The 16,172-nt window shown below is 42.8% G+C and overlaps 1 protein-coding gene across 1 annotated transcript in view; it reads right to left on the reverse strand.

The window, feature by feature from the left end:
* Positions 1-13,267, reverse strand: part of LOC124033645 (synaptotagmin-7-like) — a 123,764-nt gene extending 110,497 nt beyond the window's left edge. The window contains exon 1 of the mRNA XM_046345788.1: positions 13,010-13,267. Within this exon, the coding sequence (XP_046201744.1) occupies positions 13,010-13,043 (34 nt within the window). The 5' untranslated portion in view covers positions 13,044-13,267. The remainder of the gene's footprint in view (positions 1-13,009) is intronic.
* Between the last annotated feature and the right edge of the window lie 2,905 nt (positions 13,268-16,172).

The raw sequence follows: 16,172 nt of genomic DNA on the forward strand, positions 1-16,172 counted from the left end.
GAATAGTACCAAAAAAACAATATGGGGATGAGGTAGGTAGATTGGGTGGGCTATTTACAGATGGGCTATGTACAGCTGCAGCGATCAGTTAGTTGCTCAGATAGCTGATGTTTAAAGTTAGTGAGGGAAATATAAGTTTCCAGATTCAGCGATTTTTGCAATTTGTTCCAGTCATTGGCAGCAGAGAACTGGAAGGAAAGGTGGCCAAAGCAGGTGTTGGCTTTGGGGATGACCAGTGAGATATACCTGCTGGAGCGCGTGCTACGGGTGCGTGTTGTTATCGTGACCAGTGAGCTGAGATAAGGTTGGAGCTTTATCTAGCAAAGACTTATAGATGACCTGGAGCCAGTGGTTCTGGCAATAAATATGTAGCGAGGGTCAGCCAACTAGAGCATACAGGTCGCAGTGGTATATGGGGCTTTGGTGACAAAATGGATGGCGCTGTGATAGACTGCATCCAGTTTGCTGAGTAGAGTATTGGAAGTGATTTTGTAAATGACATCGCCAAATTCGAGGATAGATAGGACAGTCAGTTTTACGAGGGTATGTTTGGCAGCATGAGTGAAGGAGGCTTTTTTGCAAAATAGGAGGCCAATTCAAGATTTACTTTTTGATTGAATATGTTTAATATGAGTTTGGAAGGAGAGTTTACAGTCTAGCCAGACACCTAGGTATTTGCAGTTGTCCACATATTCTAAGTCAGAACCGTTCAGAGTAGTGATGCTAGGCGGGCGGGTGGGTGCGGGCAGCGAACGGTTGAAGAGCATGCATTTGGTTTTACTAGCGTTTAAGAGCAGTTGGAGGCCACAGTAGGAGTGTTGTATGGCAGTGAAGCTCGTTTGGAGGTTAGTTAACAGTGTCCAAAGAAAGGCCAGATGTATACAGAATGGTGTCGTCTGCATAGAGGTGGATCAGGGAATCACCCGCAGCAAGAGCGACATCGATAATATATACAGAGAAAAGAGTCAGCCCGAGATCTAAACCCTGTGGTACCCCATAGAGACTGCCTGATTTATTTCAGCTTTTATTTCTTTCATCACATTTCCAGTGGGTCAGAGGTTTACAGACATTCAATTAGTAATGTGGCATTGCTTTTAAATTGTTTAACTTGGGTCAAACATTTCGGGTAGCTTCCATAAGCCTCCCACAATAAGTTGGGTGAATTTTAGCCCATTCCTTCTGACAGAGCTGGTGTAACTGAGTCAGGTTTGTTGGCCTCCTTGCTCGTATACACTATTCCAGTTCTGGCCACACATTTCCTATAGGATTGAGGTCAGGGCTTTGTGATGGCCACCCTAATACCTTGACTTTGAGTCCTTAAATATTTTGCCACAACTTTGGAAGTATGTTTGGGGTCATTGTCCATTTGGAAGACCCATTTTCCATCAAGCTTTGACTTCCTGACTGATGCTTTAAAATGTTGCTTCAATATCTCCACATAATGTTCCTCCCTCATGATGCCATCTATTCGGAAGTTTACATACACTTAGGTTGGAGTCATTTTTCAAGCACTCCACAAAATTCTTGTTAACAAACTATCGTTTTGACAAGTCGGTTAGGACATCTACTTTGTGCATGTCATTTTTCCAACAATTGTTTACAGACAGATTATTTCACTGTATCACAATTCAACTGGGTCAGAAGTTTACATACACTAAGTTGACTGTGCCTTTTTAGCAGTTTGGAAAATTCCAGAAAATGATGTCATGGCTTTAGAAGCTCCTGAAAGGCTATTTGACATCATTTGAGTCTATTGAAGGTGTACCTGTGGATGTATTTCAAGGCCTACCTTCAAACTCAGTGCCTCTTTGCTTCACAGCATGGGGAAATCAAAAGAATTCAGCCAAGACCTCAGAAAAAAATTGTAGACCTCCACAAGTCTGGTTCATTTCCAAACGCCTGAAGGTACTACGTTCATCTGTACAAACAACGGACCACGCAGCCGTCATACCACTCAGGAAGGAGACGCGTTCTGTCTCCTAGAGATTAACGTACTTTGGTGCATAAAGTGCAAATCAATCCCAAAACAACAGCAAAGAACCTTGTGAAGATGCTGGAGGAAACAGGTACAAAAGGATCTATATCCACAGTAAAACGAGTCCTATATCGACATAACTTGAAAGGCTGCTCAGCATAGAAGAAGTCACTGCTCCAAAACCGCCATAAAAAAAGCCAGACTACGGTTTGCAACTGCACATGGGGACAAAGATCGTACTTTTTGGAGAAATGTCCTCTGGTCTGATGAAACAAAAATAGAGCTGTTTGGCCATAATGACAATCGCTATGTTTGGAGGACAAAAGGGGAGGCTTGCAAGCCGAAGAACACCATCCCAAACGTGAAGCACAGGGATGGCAGCATCATGTTGTGGGGTGCTTTGCTGCAGGAGGGACAGATGCACTTCACAAAATGATGTGTATATACTGAAGCAACATCTCAAAACATCAGTCAATAAGTTAAAGTTTGGTCGCAAATGGGTCTTCCAAATGGACAATGACCCCAAGCATACTTCCAAAGTTGTGGCAAAATGGCTTAAGGACAACAAAGTCAAGGTATTGGAGTGGCCATCACAAAGCCCTGACCTCAATCCCATAGACAATGTGTGGACAGGACTGAAAAAGCGTGTGTGAGCAAGGAGGCCTGCAAACCTGACTCAGTTACACCAGCTCTGACAGGAGGAATGGGCCAAAATTTACCCAACTTATTGCGGGAAGCTTGTGGAAGGCTACCTGAAATGTTTGACCTAAGTTAAACAATTTAAAGGCAATGCTACCAATACTAATTGAGTGTATGTAAACTTCTGACCCACTGGGAATGTGAAGAAAGAAAAATGTAAATAAATCATTCTCTCTACTATTATTCAGACATTTCAAATTCTTATAATAAAGTGGTGATCTAACTGACATAAAACAGGGTATTTTGTTCTTGGATTAAATGTCAGGAATTGTGAAAATCTGAGTTTAAATGTATTTGGCTAAGGTGTATGTAAACTTCCGACTTCAACTGTATATTCCGGACACTAACATTGCTTGTCTGATATTTCTGAATCATATATTTTTTTTTTACTTTGGGGATTATGTCTTTATTATTGTATTACTAGATATTACTGCACTGTTGGAGCTAGAAACATAAGCATTTTGCTGCACCTGCAATAACAACTTAAAATCTGTGTACTCAACCAATACATTTTGATTTGGTCTGATACAGTAAAATACACATAAATGCAGTCCATTACCATTATCAACATCCAAAACAAATGGAGCTAAGAACTTTTATAAATAGAAACAAAACAATGCATCACCCCTCCCGTTTCCCTCCCTCATTCCCTTCCTCTCTCTCTATTTTACTGTCCATGTAGAGCCTCTGGGAACCAACACGCCTTCAATGAGCTCACTGATTAAAAGGCATACATTCTCTCTCTTTTCTGTCTCTTTAAAAGCACTCACTTCTGAGAGGTACTGACCCCCTCTCCCTCCCTCTATCTCCAATTCTCATTTTCCATCTTTCTCCATAAACCTTTTTTCCACTTATATCATTCTCAACAAACACTTGCTGCTGAGAGAGTTTCTCGCCTGCGCCTCACCAGATTCCATCATTACCTTTTCCCTTCCTGGTGCTCTGCCTGAATGTATGCATCTACTTGTGGATAATCATTAGACAAGAAGATAGGGAGGCAGTGGTGGCAAGGGGAAGAGCAAGTAGGAGAGCCCGAGCTGAGGACAAGAGGGTCACTGGGGGAAGAGAGGAGAGATGGTGACTTGAGTCGTGCACATAAGAGACACCACCGTCTCTAGTGAACCAGAGTGTTATGTAACAGTAGAGACACCACCATCTCTAGTGAACCAGAGTGTTATGTAACAGTAGAGACACCACCATCTCTAGTGAACCAGAGTGTTATGTAACAGTAGAGACACCACCATCTCTAGTGAACCAGAGTGTTATGTAACGGTAGAGACACCACCGTCTCTAGTGAACCAGAGTGTTATGTAACAGTAGAGACACCACCATCTCTAGTGAACCAGAGTGTTATGTAACAGTAGAGACATCACGGTCTCTAGTGAACCAGAGTGTTATGTAACAGTAGAGACATCACGGTCTCTAGTGAACCAGAGTGTTATGTAACAGTAGAGACATCACAGTCTCTAGTGAACCAGAGTGTTATGTAACAGTAGCGACATCACGGTCTCTAGTGAACCAGAGTGTTATGTAACAGTAGAGACATCACGGTCTCTAGTGAACCAGAGTGTTATGTAACAGTAGAGACATCACGGTCTCTAGTGAACCAGAGTGTTATGTAACAGTAGAGACATCACAGTCTCTAGTGAACCAGAGAGTGTTATGTAATAGTAGAGACACACATGTGTAAGCATACGCCCATCCTAATTTACCCACTTACACGCGTGCACGAACACACACGCATACCTCTCTCCTTTCCTCTTGAATCTAAATTCCCTTCAATCCAAGTCAGGCTCCGTCTTGGTTAATCAATGTGATGGTTTACTGAGGCTGTGTGGGACAATGTCTGACCCAGGCAAAACACCATTCCATGCCCTGCTTCCCATCCATGCTTTTCTCACTTTCTGTCTCTCTCAAATCACATTGCCCTAGTATCACAAGTCTCACTTTCTTTATATGTTTACCAGTCTGATTTCCCATCTTTCTGTCTCATCTTTGCCTTTTGTGTAAAAACAAACAGAACCACATCTTCTCCAATCCTGCCTTCCAGTCTCTGTACTTCCTGAGTCTGTATGATAGTGAGAGGAACTGATCTCTGTGCCTTCCCCCATTACACACCAGAGTTATACCACCACTGGATAAAAATACATTCATTTCAGATGACTATTATTGCCAGCACCTGACTAATAGCTGCTTTTTCCTCCCTCCCTCCCTCCCTCCCTCCCTCCATCTCTCTCTCTACTCTCCCTCTTTTCAGCTCCTCCTCCCTCTCCTCATATAAAACACTGATAAGTCAGATGATTGGAGCTCATTATTTCTCCTTCTAAGGAATGTAATATTAACAAGACATTTGACAATGGATCTGGATACTGGTATTAATAGGCAATTACCTCAGACGTTTACAAACTGCTGGGATGGAAAAAGCTCCTCAGCATGACTGACCAATGTGTGTGCATCCTTCTCCCCGTTTGTCCCCTCCCTCCCTCCTTCCCTACTGTCTCCCTCCCTCCTTCCCTACTGTCTCCCTCCCTCCTTCCCTACTGTCTCCCTCCCTCCTTCCCTACTGTCTCCCTCCCTCCTTCCCTACTGTCTCCCTCCCTCCTTCCCTACTGTCTCCCTCCCTCCATGCCTACTGTCTCCCTCCTTCCCTACTGTCTCCCTCCCTCCCTCCATCCATGCCTACTGTCTCCCTCCCTCCCTCCATCCATGCCTACTGTCTCCCTCCCTCCATGCCTACTGTCTCCCTCCCTCCTTCCCTACTGTCTCCCTCCCTCCTTCCCTACTGTCTCCCTCCCTCCTTCCCTACTGTCTCCCTCCCTCCTTCCCTACTGTCTCCCTCCCTCCATGCCTACTGTCTCCCTCCTTCCCTACTGTCTCCCTCCCTCCCTCCCTCCATCCATGCCTACTGTCTCCCTCCCTCCCTCCCTCCATCCATGCCTACTGTCTCCCTCCCTCCATGCCTACTGTCTCCCTCCCTCCCTCCCTCCCTCCATCCATGCCTACTGTCTCCCTCCCTCCATGCCTACTGTCTCCCTCCCTCCTTCCCTACTGTCTCCCTCCCTCCATGCATACTGTCTCCCTCCCTCCCTCCATGCCTACTGTCTCCCTCCCTCCCTCCATGCCTACTGTCTCCCTCCCTCCATGCCTACTGTCTCCCTCCCTCACCGTCTCTCCTCTGTGTCTGGCCCTGACAGAGTCATGGTGCTACAATCTGCCAGAACATCTCTTATCCACAGAGCAGATGATAGAACTAGAGCGATGCCATGGCAAACTCCCAGATCACTAAAGACACAGTAGAGTGAAACCATTTCACTGTCCTCCACTATCAACGATCCAGCCCACATGAGACAAGGCACACTAGACAGCCATTACAGACACTCTGCAGCCAGGCTATCACAGATTCCATCCACACTAGAACACATCAGGTAAAGGTCATAAAAAGGGCATGGAGTGTATCTGCAGTACAGGCGGTTATGTGAGTCGTCCATGTCCAAAAACACAGACTTTGTGAACGTAACTAGATCTAAACTGATAATGAATGTATTGTATATGCATAATGACCACAATGCTTTGAGAGGAGTGGCAGTTTATTTTCCAGTGAAGAAGTATTACCCTGATCTAACTTATCTAACATGGGAGACCTGAACACGTTAGATAAACGTCCTGACATCTAACACAATACCTCTGACCTTCTTCCAGTGTTTGGATTATTGCTCTGCTATGACAGAGACACCCTGCAGGAATACTAATAAACAGGATGGATAAAGGTGATAAACCCTCCATCAATACACTTATACACTTATGTTGGAGTCATTAAAACCTTTTTTTCATCCACACCACTCCATGTCTTGTAAACAAACTAGAGTTTTAGCAAGTCGGTTAGGACATCTACTTTGTGCATGACACAAGTAATTTTTCCAACAATTGTTTACAGACAGATTATTTCACTTATAATTCACTGTATCACAATTCCAGTGGGTCAGAAGTTAACATACACTAAGTTGACTGTGCCTTTACACAGCTTGGAAAATTACAGAAAATGATGTCATGGCTTTAGAAGCTTCTGATAGGCTAATTGACATCATTTGAGTCAATTGGAGGTGTACCTGTGGATGTATTTCAAGGCCTACCTTCACACTCAGTGCCTCTTTGCTTGATATCATTGGAAAATTTAAATAAATCAGCCAAGAACTCAGAAAATAAATTGTAGACCTCCACAAGTATTGTTCACCCTTGGGAGCAATTTCCAAATGCCAGAAGGTACCACGTTCATCTGTACAAACAATAGTATGAAACAGCATGGGACCATGCAGCCGTCATACCACTCAGGAAGGAGACGTGTTCTGTCTCCTAGAGATTAATATACTTTGGTGTGAAAAGTGCAAATCAACCCCAGAACAACAGTAAAGGACCTTGTGAAGATGCTGGAGGAAACAGATACAAAAATATCTATATCCACAGTAAAACGAGTCCTATATCGACATAACCTGAAAGGCCGCTCAGCAAGGAAGAAGCCACTGCTCCAAAACCGCCATAAAAAAGCCAGACTATGGTTTGCAACTGCACATGGGGACAAAGATCATACTTTTTAGAGAAATATCCTCTGGTCTGATGAAACAAAAATAGAACTGTTTGGCCTTAATGACCATCGCTATGTTGGAGGAAAAAGGGGGATGCTTGCAAGCCGAAGAACAACATCCCAACCATGAAGCACGTGGTGGCAGCATCATATTGTGGGGGTGATTTGCTGCAGGAGGGACTGGTGCTCTTCACAAAAAACTTCCGAATAGATGGTATCATGAGGGAGGAAAAGTATGTGTATATATTGAAGCAACATCTCAAGACATCAGTCAGGAAGTTAAAGCTTGGTCACAAATGGTTCTTCCAAATGGACAATGACCTAATGGCTTAAGGACAAATTCAAGCTATTGGAGTGGCCATCACAAAGCACTTACCTCAATCCTATAGAAAATGTGTGGGCATGTCACACCCTGGCCTTAGTTATCTTTGTTTTCTTTATTATTTTGGTTAGGTCAGGGTGTGACAAGGGGTGGTTTGTTGTGTTTTTGTCCTGTCTAGGGTTTTTATATGTTTATGGGGTTGTTTACTAGTCTAGGTGTTTTGTATGTCTATGTTTAGTTGCCTGTGTCAGCACTATTATTATAGCTTCACGTTCGTTTTGTTGTTTTTGTAAGTTTGTTTAAGTTTCTTCGTTCCATTAAAGAAGATGTATTCTCATCATGCTGCGCCTTGGTCTCATCGCTATAACGAACATGACAGGGCAGAACTGAAAAAGCGTGTGCGAGCATTGAGGCCTACAAACCTGACTCAGTTACACCAGCTCTGTCAGATGGAATGGGCTAAAATTCACCCAACTTATTGTGGGAAGCTTGTGGAAGGCTACCCAAAACATTTGACCAAAGTTAAACAATTTAAAGGCAATGCTACGAAATATTAATTGAGTGTATGTAAACTTCTGACCCACTGGGAATGTGATGAAAGAAATAAAAGCTGAAATAAATCACTCTCTATTATTATTCTGACATTTCACATTCTTAAAATGAAGTGGTGATTCTAACTGACCTAAGCCAGGGATTTTGTTACTACGATTAAATGTCAGGAATTGTGAAAAATTGAGTTTAAATGTATTTGGCTAAGGTGTATGTAAACGTCCGACTTCAACTGTATACCATTAATATGACATTTATCATAGCATTATTAATGGTATGTTTTAGATTTTGGCCGCAAGCAGGCTCAAGATTCTGAAATCACTGAGAAACCTTCTATACTTTTTTCCTTGGCTTTGTGACCTCTATAAATAATGGTAGGAATTTCATCAGAAAATATTTATCACCGCGTTGAGCTTCCACCTAACCCCACTGACCAAAACCTACAACCCCCTAAAACTGCTTTTCCACTGAAAGGCCATTGGTAGTGGCGGTTGAAGAATTCAAGACTACATGTAGTTATTGCTGTTGTCTGATAAGCGAGTTAGGGCTCAGATGTTGTCTAATCTTTACCTAGGGCTGAGATTAACCAGAGTCAATAGCTCCAGTGTGTGCCGATGTCAGATCACCTGCCACTGCAGGGATCCCCCCACAGCACAGCACAGGCTGCCTATCAGGGAACCATTCCTGATGGGAAATAGATTCCCTACTGAGAGATGGATTGGTGGAAACCATTCCAGAGTGGAATTAAGACATGCTGGACATTCTGGATTCCACAGCCTTGTAGCACTAATAACGGAGGGACAGACATCTGTATTGGAAAGGATTGCTGTGTAATAAACACACCATCATCTGTCATATTGGCCATTCAGTGTGTGGTGCAATTTGACATAATTGTGCTAAAATTAATCAGCTTAAAAAAATATTATTTGACTGTTCATGATATTCAGGCCTACCTGTGTCATGTTGTTCTTTTCCCCACTTGTTATAGATAGAATCATACGATTAGAAAATATATTATGATACATCTATAGGCAAACATGAATTATGCCAACAACCATCCATGAAACCTGCCAGTAAAACACTTGTCTAATATAGACCTTTCGCCCCACCCGAGACAGGGAAAGGGAGACAGAGCATTCCATGACTATGTGTATTTTCACACATCCACTGCAGTGCCAGTGGCCTTGTGAGGAGAGGAAAAGCTGCCTACACTTATCCCTGTAATGAAATAGTTAGATTCTGCCCAAAGCTGCCAGGGGCACAAAGTATTTCAAATACCTGACAAAGCTTTTTCACACAATCTGAGTCTTAACCATTTTGCAAATTTCTAAATAAAAAAATATGTATATTTTTCTGCATAGGTTATTTAGCATACCCCTTTACCTATTCAATTGTCATTTTAATTGAGGGTGTCATTTTTACTGTTGTAAATCACACATCTCAATATACTGCACTTACATGCCTAGGACATAAAACTTACAACACAGTACACGGGATACAGGCTAGAGGTCGACCGATTATGATTTTTCAACGCGGATACCGATACCGATTATTGGAGGACCAAGGGGGCCGATGCCAATTAATTGGACAATTTTTTTGTTGTTGTAATAATGACAATCACAACAATAATGAATGAACACTTATTTTAACTTAATATAAAATCAATAAAATCAATTTAGCCTCAAATAAAATGAAACATGTTCAATTTGGTTTAAATAATGCAAAAACAAAGTGTTGGAGAAGAAAGTAAAAGTGAAATATGTGCCATGTAAGAAAGCTAATGTTTAAGTTCCGTTCTCACAACATGAGAACATATGAAAGCTGGTGGTTCCTTTTAACATGAGTGTTCAATATTCCCAGGTAAGAAGTTTTAGGTTGTAGTTATTATAGGAATTATAGGACTATTTCTCTCTATACGATTTGTATTTCATATACCTTTGACTATTGGATGTTCTTATAGGCACTTTAGTATTGCCAGTGTAACAGTATAGCTTCCGTCCCTCTCCTCGCTCCTACCTGGGCTTGAACCAGGAACACAACGACAACAGCCACCCTCGAAGCAGCGTTACCCATCGCTCCACAAAAGCCGCGGCCCTTGCGGAGCAAGGGGAACAACCACTCCAAGTCTCAGAGCGAGTGACGTTTGAAACGCTATTAGCGCGCACCCCGCTAACTAGCTAGCCATTTCACATCGGTTACACCAGCCTAATCTCGGGAGTTGATAGGCACGAAAGTGCTGTTTGAATGAATGCTTACGAGCCTGCTGCTGCCTACCATCGCTCAGTCAGACTGCTCTATCAAATCATAGACTTAGTTATAACATGATAACACACAGAAATATGAGCCTTAGGTCATTAATATGGTTGAATCCGGAAATTATCATCTCGAAAACAAGACGTTTATTCTTTCAGTGAAATACGGAACCGTTCCATATTTTATCTAACAGGTGGCATCCATAAGTCCAAATATTCCTGTTACATTGCACAACCTTCAATGTTATGTCCTAATTACGTAAAATTCTGGCAAATTAGGCGGCCTAAACGGTTGCATATACCCTGACTCTGCGTGCAATGAACGCAAGAGAAGTGACACAATTTCAACTGGTTAATATTGCCTGCTAACCTGGATTTATTTTAGCTAAATATGCAGGTTTAAAAATATATACTTCTGTGTGTTGATTTTAAGAAAGGCATTGATGTTTATGGTTAGGTACACATTGGAACAACGATAAGAATGTGTTCTTAACTGACTTTCCTAGTTAAATAAAGATTAAATAAAGGTGTTAAAAAAATACAAATCGGCCAAATCGGCATCCAAAAATACCGAATTTCCGATTGTTATGAAAACTTGGAATCGGCCCGAATTAATCAGCGATTCCGATTAATCGGTCGACCTCTAATACAGGCACATATCATGGCATCATAATTCATACACTAATAATAGGCCACACAAGCTCACAGAACAGGACCGCCGAGTGCTGAAGCGCGTAGCGCATAACAATTGTCTGTCCTCAGTTACAACACTCACTACTGAGTTCCAAACTGCCTCTGGAAGCAATGTCAGCACAAGGCTGTTTATCGGGAGCTTCATGAAATGGGTTTCCATGGCCGAGCAGCTGCACACAAGTCTAAGATCACCATGCGTAATGTCAAGCGTCAGTTGGAGGGGTGTAAAGCTCTCCGCCATTGGACTCTGGAGCAGTGGAAACGCATTCTCCCCAATTCTGCCCCAATGCATAGTGCCAACTGTAAAGTTTGGTGGAGGAAGAATAATGGTCTGGGACTGTTTTTCATGGATCGGGCTAGGCACCTTAGTTCCAGTGAAGGGAAATCTTAACTGTACAACATACAATGACATTCTAGATGATTTTGTGCTTCCAACTTTGTGGCAACAGTTTGGGGAAGGACCTTTCCTGTTTCAGAATGAAAATGCCCCCGTCACAAAGCGAGGTCCATACAGAAATGGTTTGTCGAGATCGGTATGAAAGAACTTGACTGGCCTGCCCAGTACCCTGAACTCATCCCCATCGAACACCTTCGGGATGAATTGGAACGCAGACTGCGAGCCAGGCCTAATCGCCCAACATCAGTGCCGACCTCACTAATGCTCTTGTGTCTGAATGGAAGCAAGTTCCTACAGCAATGTTCCAACATCTAGTGGAAAGCCTTCCCAGAAGAGTGAAGGCTGTTAGGGCAGAAAAAGGGGGGACCAAATCCAGATTTATTCCCATGACTTTGGAATGACATGTTTGACGAACAGGTGTCCACATATTTTTGACCATGTAGTGTAGGAACTTTTTGGAAGACTTGGTGAAAAAGTAAATAAGCCAGTAATTCTAGAGTGGATGATGGACAATGAACAAATTTAGGTCATTTTATAGAGTATAGTGTTCAGAAACCCACTTGTTCCAGACACCATCCTCTCAACAAATGACCCTCAATATATAGGCCTATTTTGCAAGTGATCTGTCACAAAAGGGATGTTCAAAGGGACACAGTGTTTATAGAACTAGGCCTTCTTATATATTCAGACTACAGCCAGTAATATTTATTGGAACTGGGTGATTTATTGGAAGTGCATTTTTCACTGCCATAATGAGTCCATGAATGAATAAAGCTGTTTTCAGCCATTTCTCGTTTCACTGACAGTCTTCACAGAGGATCATTCAGTTCACACATTTCTCTCCCTGAGCAGCAGGTGTTTGCTGTCAAGGTGTGCAGCCCACTGCTGGCCACCAGGGGTGACACTTAGGGGCGGGATGAGGGCCACTACTTCTCCATGTCATCCCCCGATGCACGTGGGATACATTTCTTAAATAGGTGCCCCCCCCACACACACACCCACCCACAATATGCTCTTCTCTCCCTCTTTCTCTCAGACAGGGGCACAAACAACCGTTGACATGATAGGAGTTGAGGTGACCTTGTGTGCTTTGCCGCTCAGTTTACCTGACGTGAAAACCGGTGACACTCCGACATGTAGGCTAACGTTAACAATACTGCGAGAACAACAAGTGCACAAGCATATTTATCTTACACCCGAGTCTCCATGCTGCCAGCATTTATTGTAGTCATTCCATCTACACAATTGCCTTTGGTGCGGTCTATGAACGATGATGTAGCCGTTGAATGTCATCCAGGCACATGACAAGGAATGTTACGAGTAAACAACATCATGGGCTATGCATGCTGATAGAGATGACACTCGTCAAATCAGCAATAACATGCTGCTTGTGTTATGGCGATGACTCCCAGCATCATTACTTGAGACCAACAAATCATACTCAAGGGCGTTTTTGAACCAACACAAGAGCCTCAAACAAACTAGCCTAAAAGGGAGACAGACAGTCTGGCATGGAAAATATAAATTGAGGTCATTATCTCACCTTTGCTGTTCCCTTCTTCTCTGTTCAGATGCATGGCTGTTGCTTTTTTCAGTCAAGCTGTATTCTTCTATTTGAATTTTTAAGGAATAGCCTTCGTGTTGAAAACTCCAATTCCAATTGTGCTTTTTATTTCTGCCTTATATTGTCTTGCTACTCAGCGAGTGCGCGTGGACGCGCGCGTATTTGAGCGTCCTCCCCGTATTTCGCTCGAGCAGGTAGGTAATGTTGGTGCCTGAATCTATTTAGGATCTCTCTCGCTCTCTCCTTTTTTTCTCTCGCTCTCTCTCCAGTTCAGATGCGCTCAAAAGGGATGGTCGCAATAAGATTGCAGGGAGGAGACGGGCGGGGTGACGTGACAGCAGTCCGTGCAAAGTACTCGAGCTGGAGTCAAAATCCGTTTTCGGGCTATGGTTCCCGCCAGTTGATGGAACCGTACACTTTAATGTTGCCAAATTTTTAAAAGGGATTTCATAGTCACCAAATTGTACGCTCCTCGTTCGACCAAGTTAGGTGTTAGTCTACAATCACCATCCTTATCCTCACCTCAATCACTATTATCCCTTAATTTCATAAGCATGACCTTTGAGAATTACAGAAACCGTCTCAGATGGCTAATATAGAGGGGTCGAGAGAGGGATTGATTCACCACAAAAAGAGACCTGGGAATGTGTGTGCCTTTGTGGCCTCATAATTAACCAAACTGGAAATGTGCGAATAGGTGTCTGTAGATGTGTAGTCTCAGCCTGGTCTGGTTGGTAGTCTATGGGCGACAGGTTGTCAGTGACTCCCAACTGCATGTGGAAAATTAATTGGGAGTCGTGATTGAGAAACGGTTAACTTTTCTCGCGCGCACATGCTGTAGCCTACCACCTTCACATGTTTTGTGTGATTAACGTTGGTTCATCCCCGATTATTTGAGCCTGTTAATTTTAACACTCAATCTGTATTCGCTATAGGACTGTTATAGCCAATACGAAAAGTTGATTTACTCACCGCTCACGTCCACCCGTAGCAACATGACTGACATGGCTCACCAGCGGTCCCTAGTGTTGTAGAACATCGAATAATTGTTATTTTATGAAGGCCTATTAAAGCTTGGTGTAGCCTAATCTTATTTCCGCATCTTCATTTGACCACATGCCAAATATTTAATGACGTGGACTAGCATTTAATTGATATTGATAAGTAGGCTAGCCCATATAAAATTGAGAAACATTTTTACTCTAATTTTACATTTTAAATGTTTTAAACAAAATGTGCGAAAGAGACTGGGTTGTATGCATACAAGATGGTTTATACAGAAGCATCTACTTTTGTCTCACCCATCTTCCATTCCTTAACCTTGAGTGCTCAATAATAACTGAGGCCAATGACACCTCCATGAGATTGGAGTTGATATGCTGGCCCTTGGAGCGATGCTGGCCATGTGCCTCTTCCTGTCTCATTGTGAGCCTTTTGGCTGCAAGATAATGCTTTCTCTGTCCCAGAACTCAGTTGTCTGTCTGGCATCTCTCTCACTGACACTGAGTGTACAAAACACTAACATTATTGAGTTGCACACTTCTGCCCTCAGAACAGCCTCAATTTGTTGGGGCATTGACTTTGCAAGGTGTCAAAATCGTTCCACTGTGATGCTGGCCCATGTTGACTCCAACGCTTTCCACAGTTGTGTCAAGTTGACTGGATGCTGTCAATGGCGTGCGTACTGGGAGCGGAGTCAGGTGCAGGAGAGCAGAGAGTTGTGAACAGGCGCACACTTTATTAAGGCAGGAGAAACCAACAGCCAATGCGTCGAAACCTCCAGCCAATGCAAAAGTGCAAATGCGCAAACAGTCACAATAATATTGTATAAACACAATGACATACCTCGTGAAATAAAACACGGAATAAACGCATACCAGTAAAGCATGTCAACATAGACACGTAACACGAAACAATCTCACACAAAAACATGGGGGGTGAACAGAGGAATAAATACATGTAGTGTGATTGGGGAATGAAAACCAGATGTGCAGGGAACAAGACAAAACAAATGGATAAATGTAGCGGCGATGGCTAGAAAGCCGGTGACGTCGACCGCCGAATGCCGCCCGAACAAGGAGAGGGGCCGACTTCGGCGGAAGTCGGGACAGATGCCCTTTGGGTGATGGACCATTCTTGAGACACACAAGAAACTGTTGAGCATGAAAAAGCCAGCAATGTTGCAGTTCTTGAGACACTGAACACACTGGCTTTCAGATTTTTTTTAAGCCACCCAGTATATGTCATTCTGGTTCATTTGCTCTCATTTACTCTCATGGATGGCCAAAAATAACTATATTAAAGCCACACCCATAATAGGCCAAGGCTCTTTAACATAACCTAGAATTACATTAAAAAAGACCCAGCATGAAAGTGAATTTAAAAAAAATTGATGGTTGAATTAACCCATATTTGCTAATCCAAACAACCCAACATGTTGGGTTATTAACGCAACCCAACTGTCTGGGTCAAAATAACCCAGCATGTGGTCTGTCCAATATTTACCCAGCGCAGGGTTACCAAATAACCCAAATTGGGTTGCTTTTAATCTAGCATTTTTTTGGAGTGTAGGTTACAGCCCACTCAGAGCTACACACTGGATCTCAAACAAATACTCCAATACCCCTGACTGCATCTCTCGTAGCACTTGCTCCCCCCCCCCTCTCTCTCTCCCATCATCATCATCTCTGGCATGAATATTAATTAACCTGTCACACTGTCGCCTCTGAACTCAAGGCAACTCTTTCATCAACGCAACTTCAACAATGCTTTGATCATCAAGGGTTTTCATTGACATTATGTCATTTTGCAGCCGCCAGCTTGCCCCAATACCAATCTGCATGGGGGAATAAGCTGATGTAGACCTATAAAGTGCAGTTTTCTAAAATGTTATGTAAATTTTACAGTAAATTAATTGTTGGTGACCAGTATCATTTACTGTACTGTAGATTGCAAATAATGACTACAGAACCATAACAGATTTAGATCGCTTACAGTAGATATTCCTTTACATTTCAGCCATACTTACTGGTAAAATTTCTTCCACTTTCATAGCCCTGAGACACAATTCCTGCTTGGTATACACCATCAAAGAAGGTAGAGGTCATTTCACGAGCCATTTACACACCATACTCTCCAATTC

This window comes from Oncorhynchus gorbuscha, linkage group LG04, assembly GCF_021184085.1.
Source record: "Oncorhynchus gorbuscha isolate QuinsamMale2020 ecotype Even-year linkage group LG04, OgorEven_v1.0, whole genome shotgun sequence".
NCBI lineage: Eukaryota > Metazoa > Chordata > Actinopteri > Salmoniformes > Salmonidae > Oncorhynchus > Oncorhynchus gorbuscha.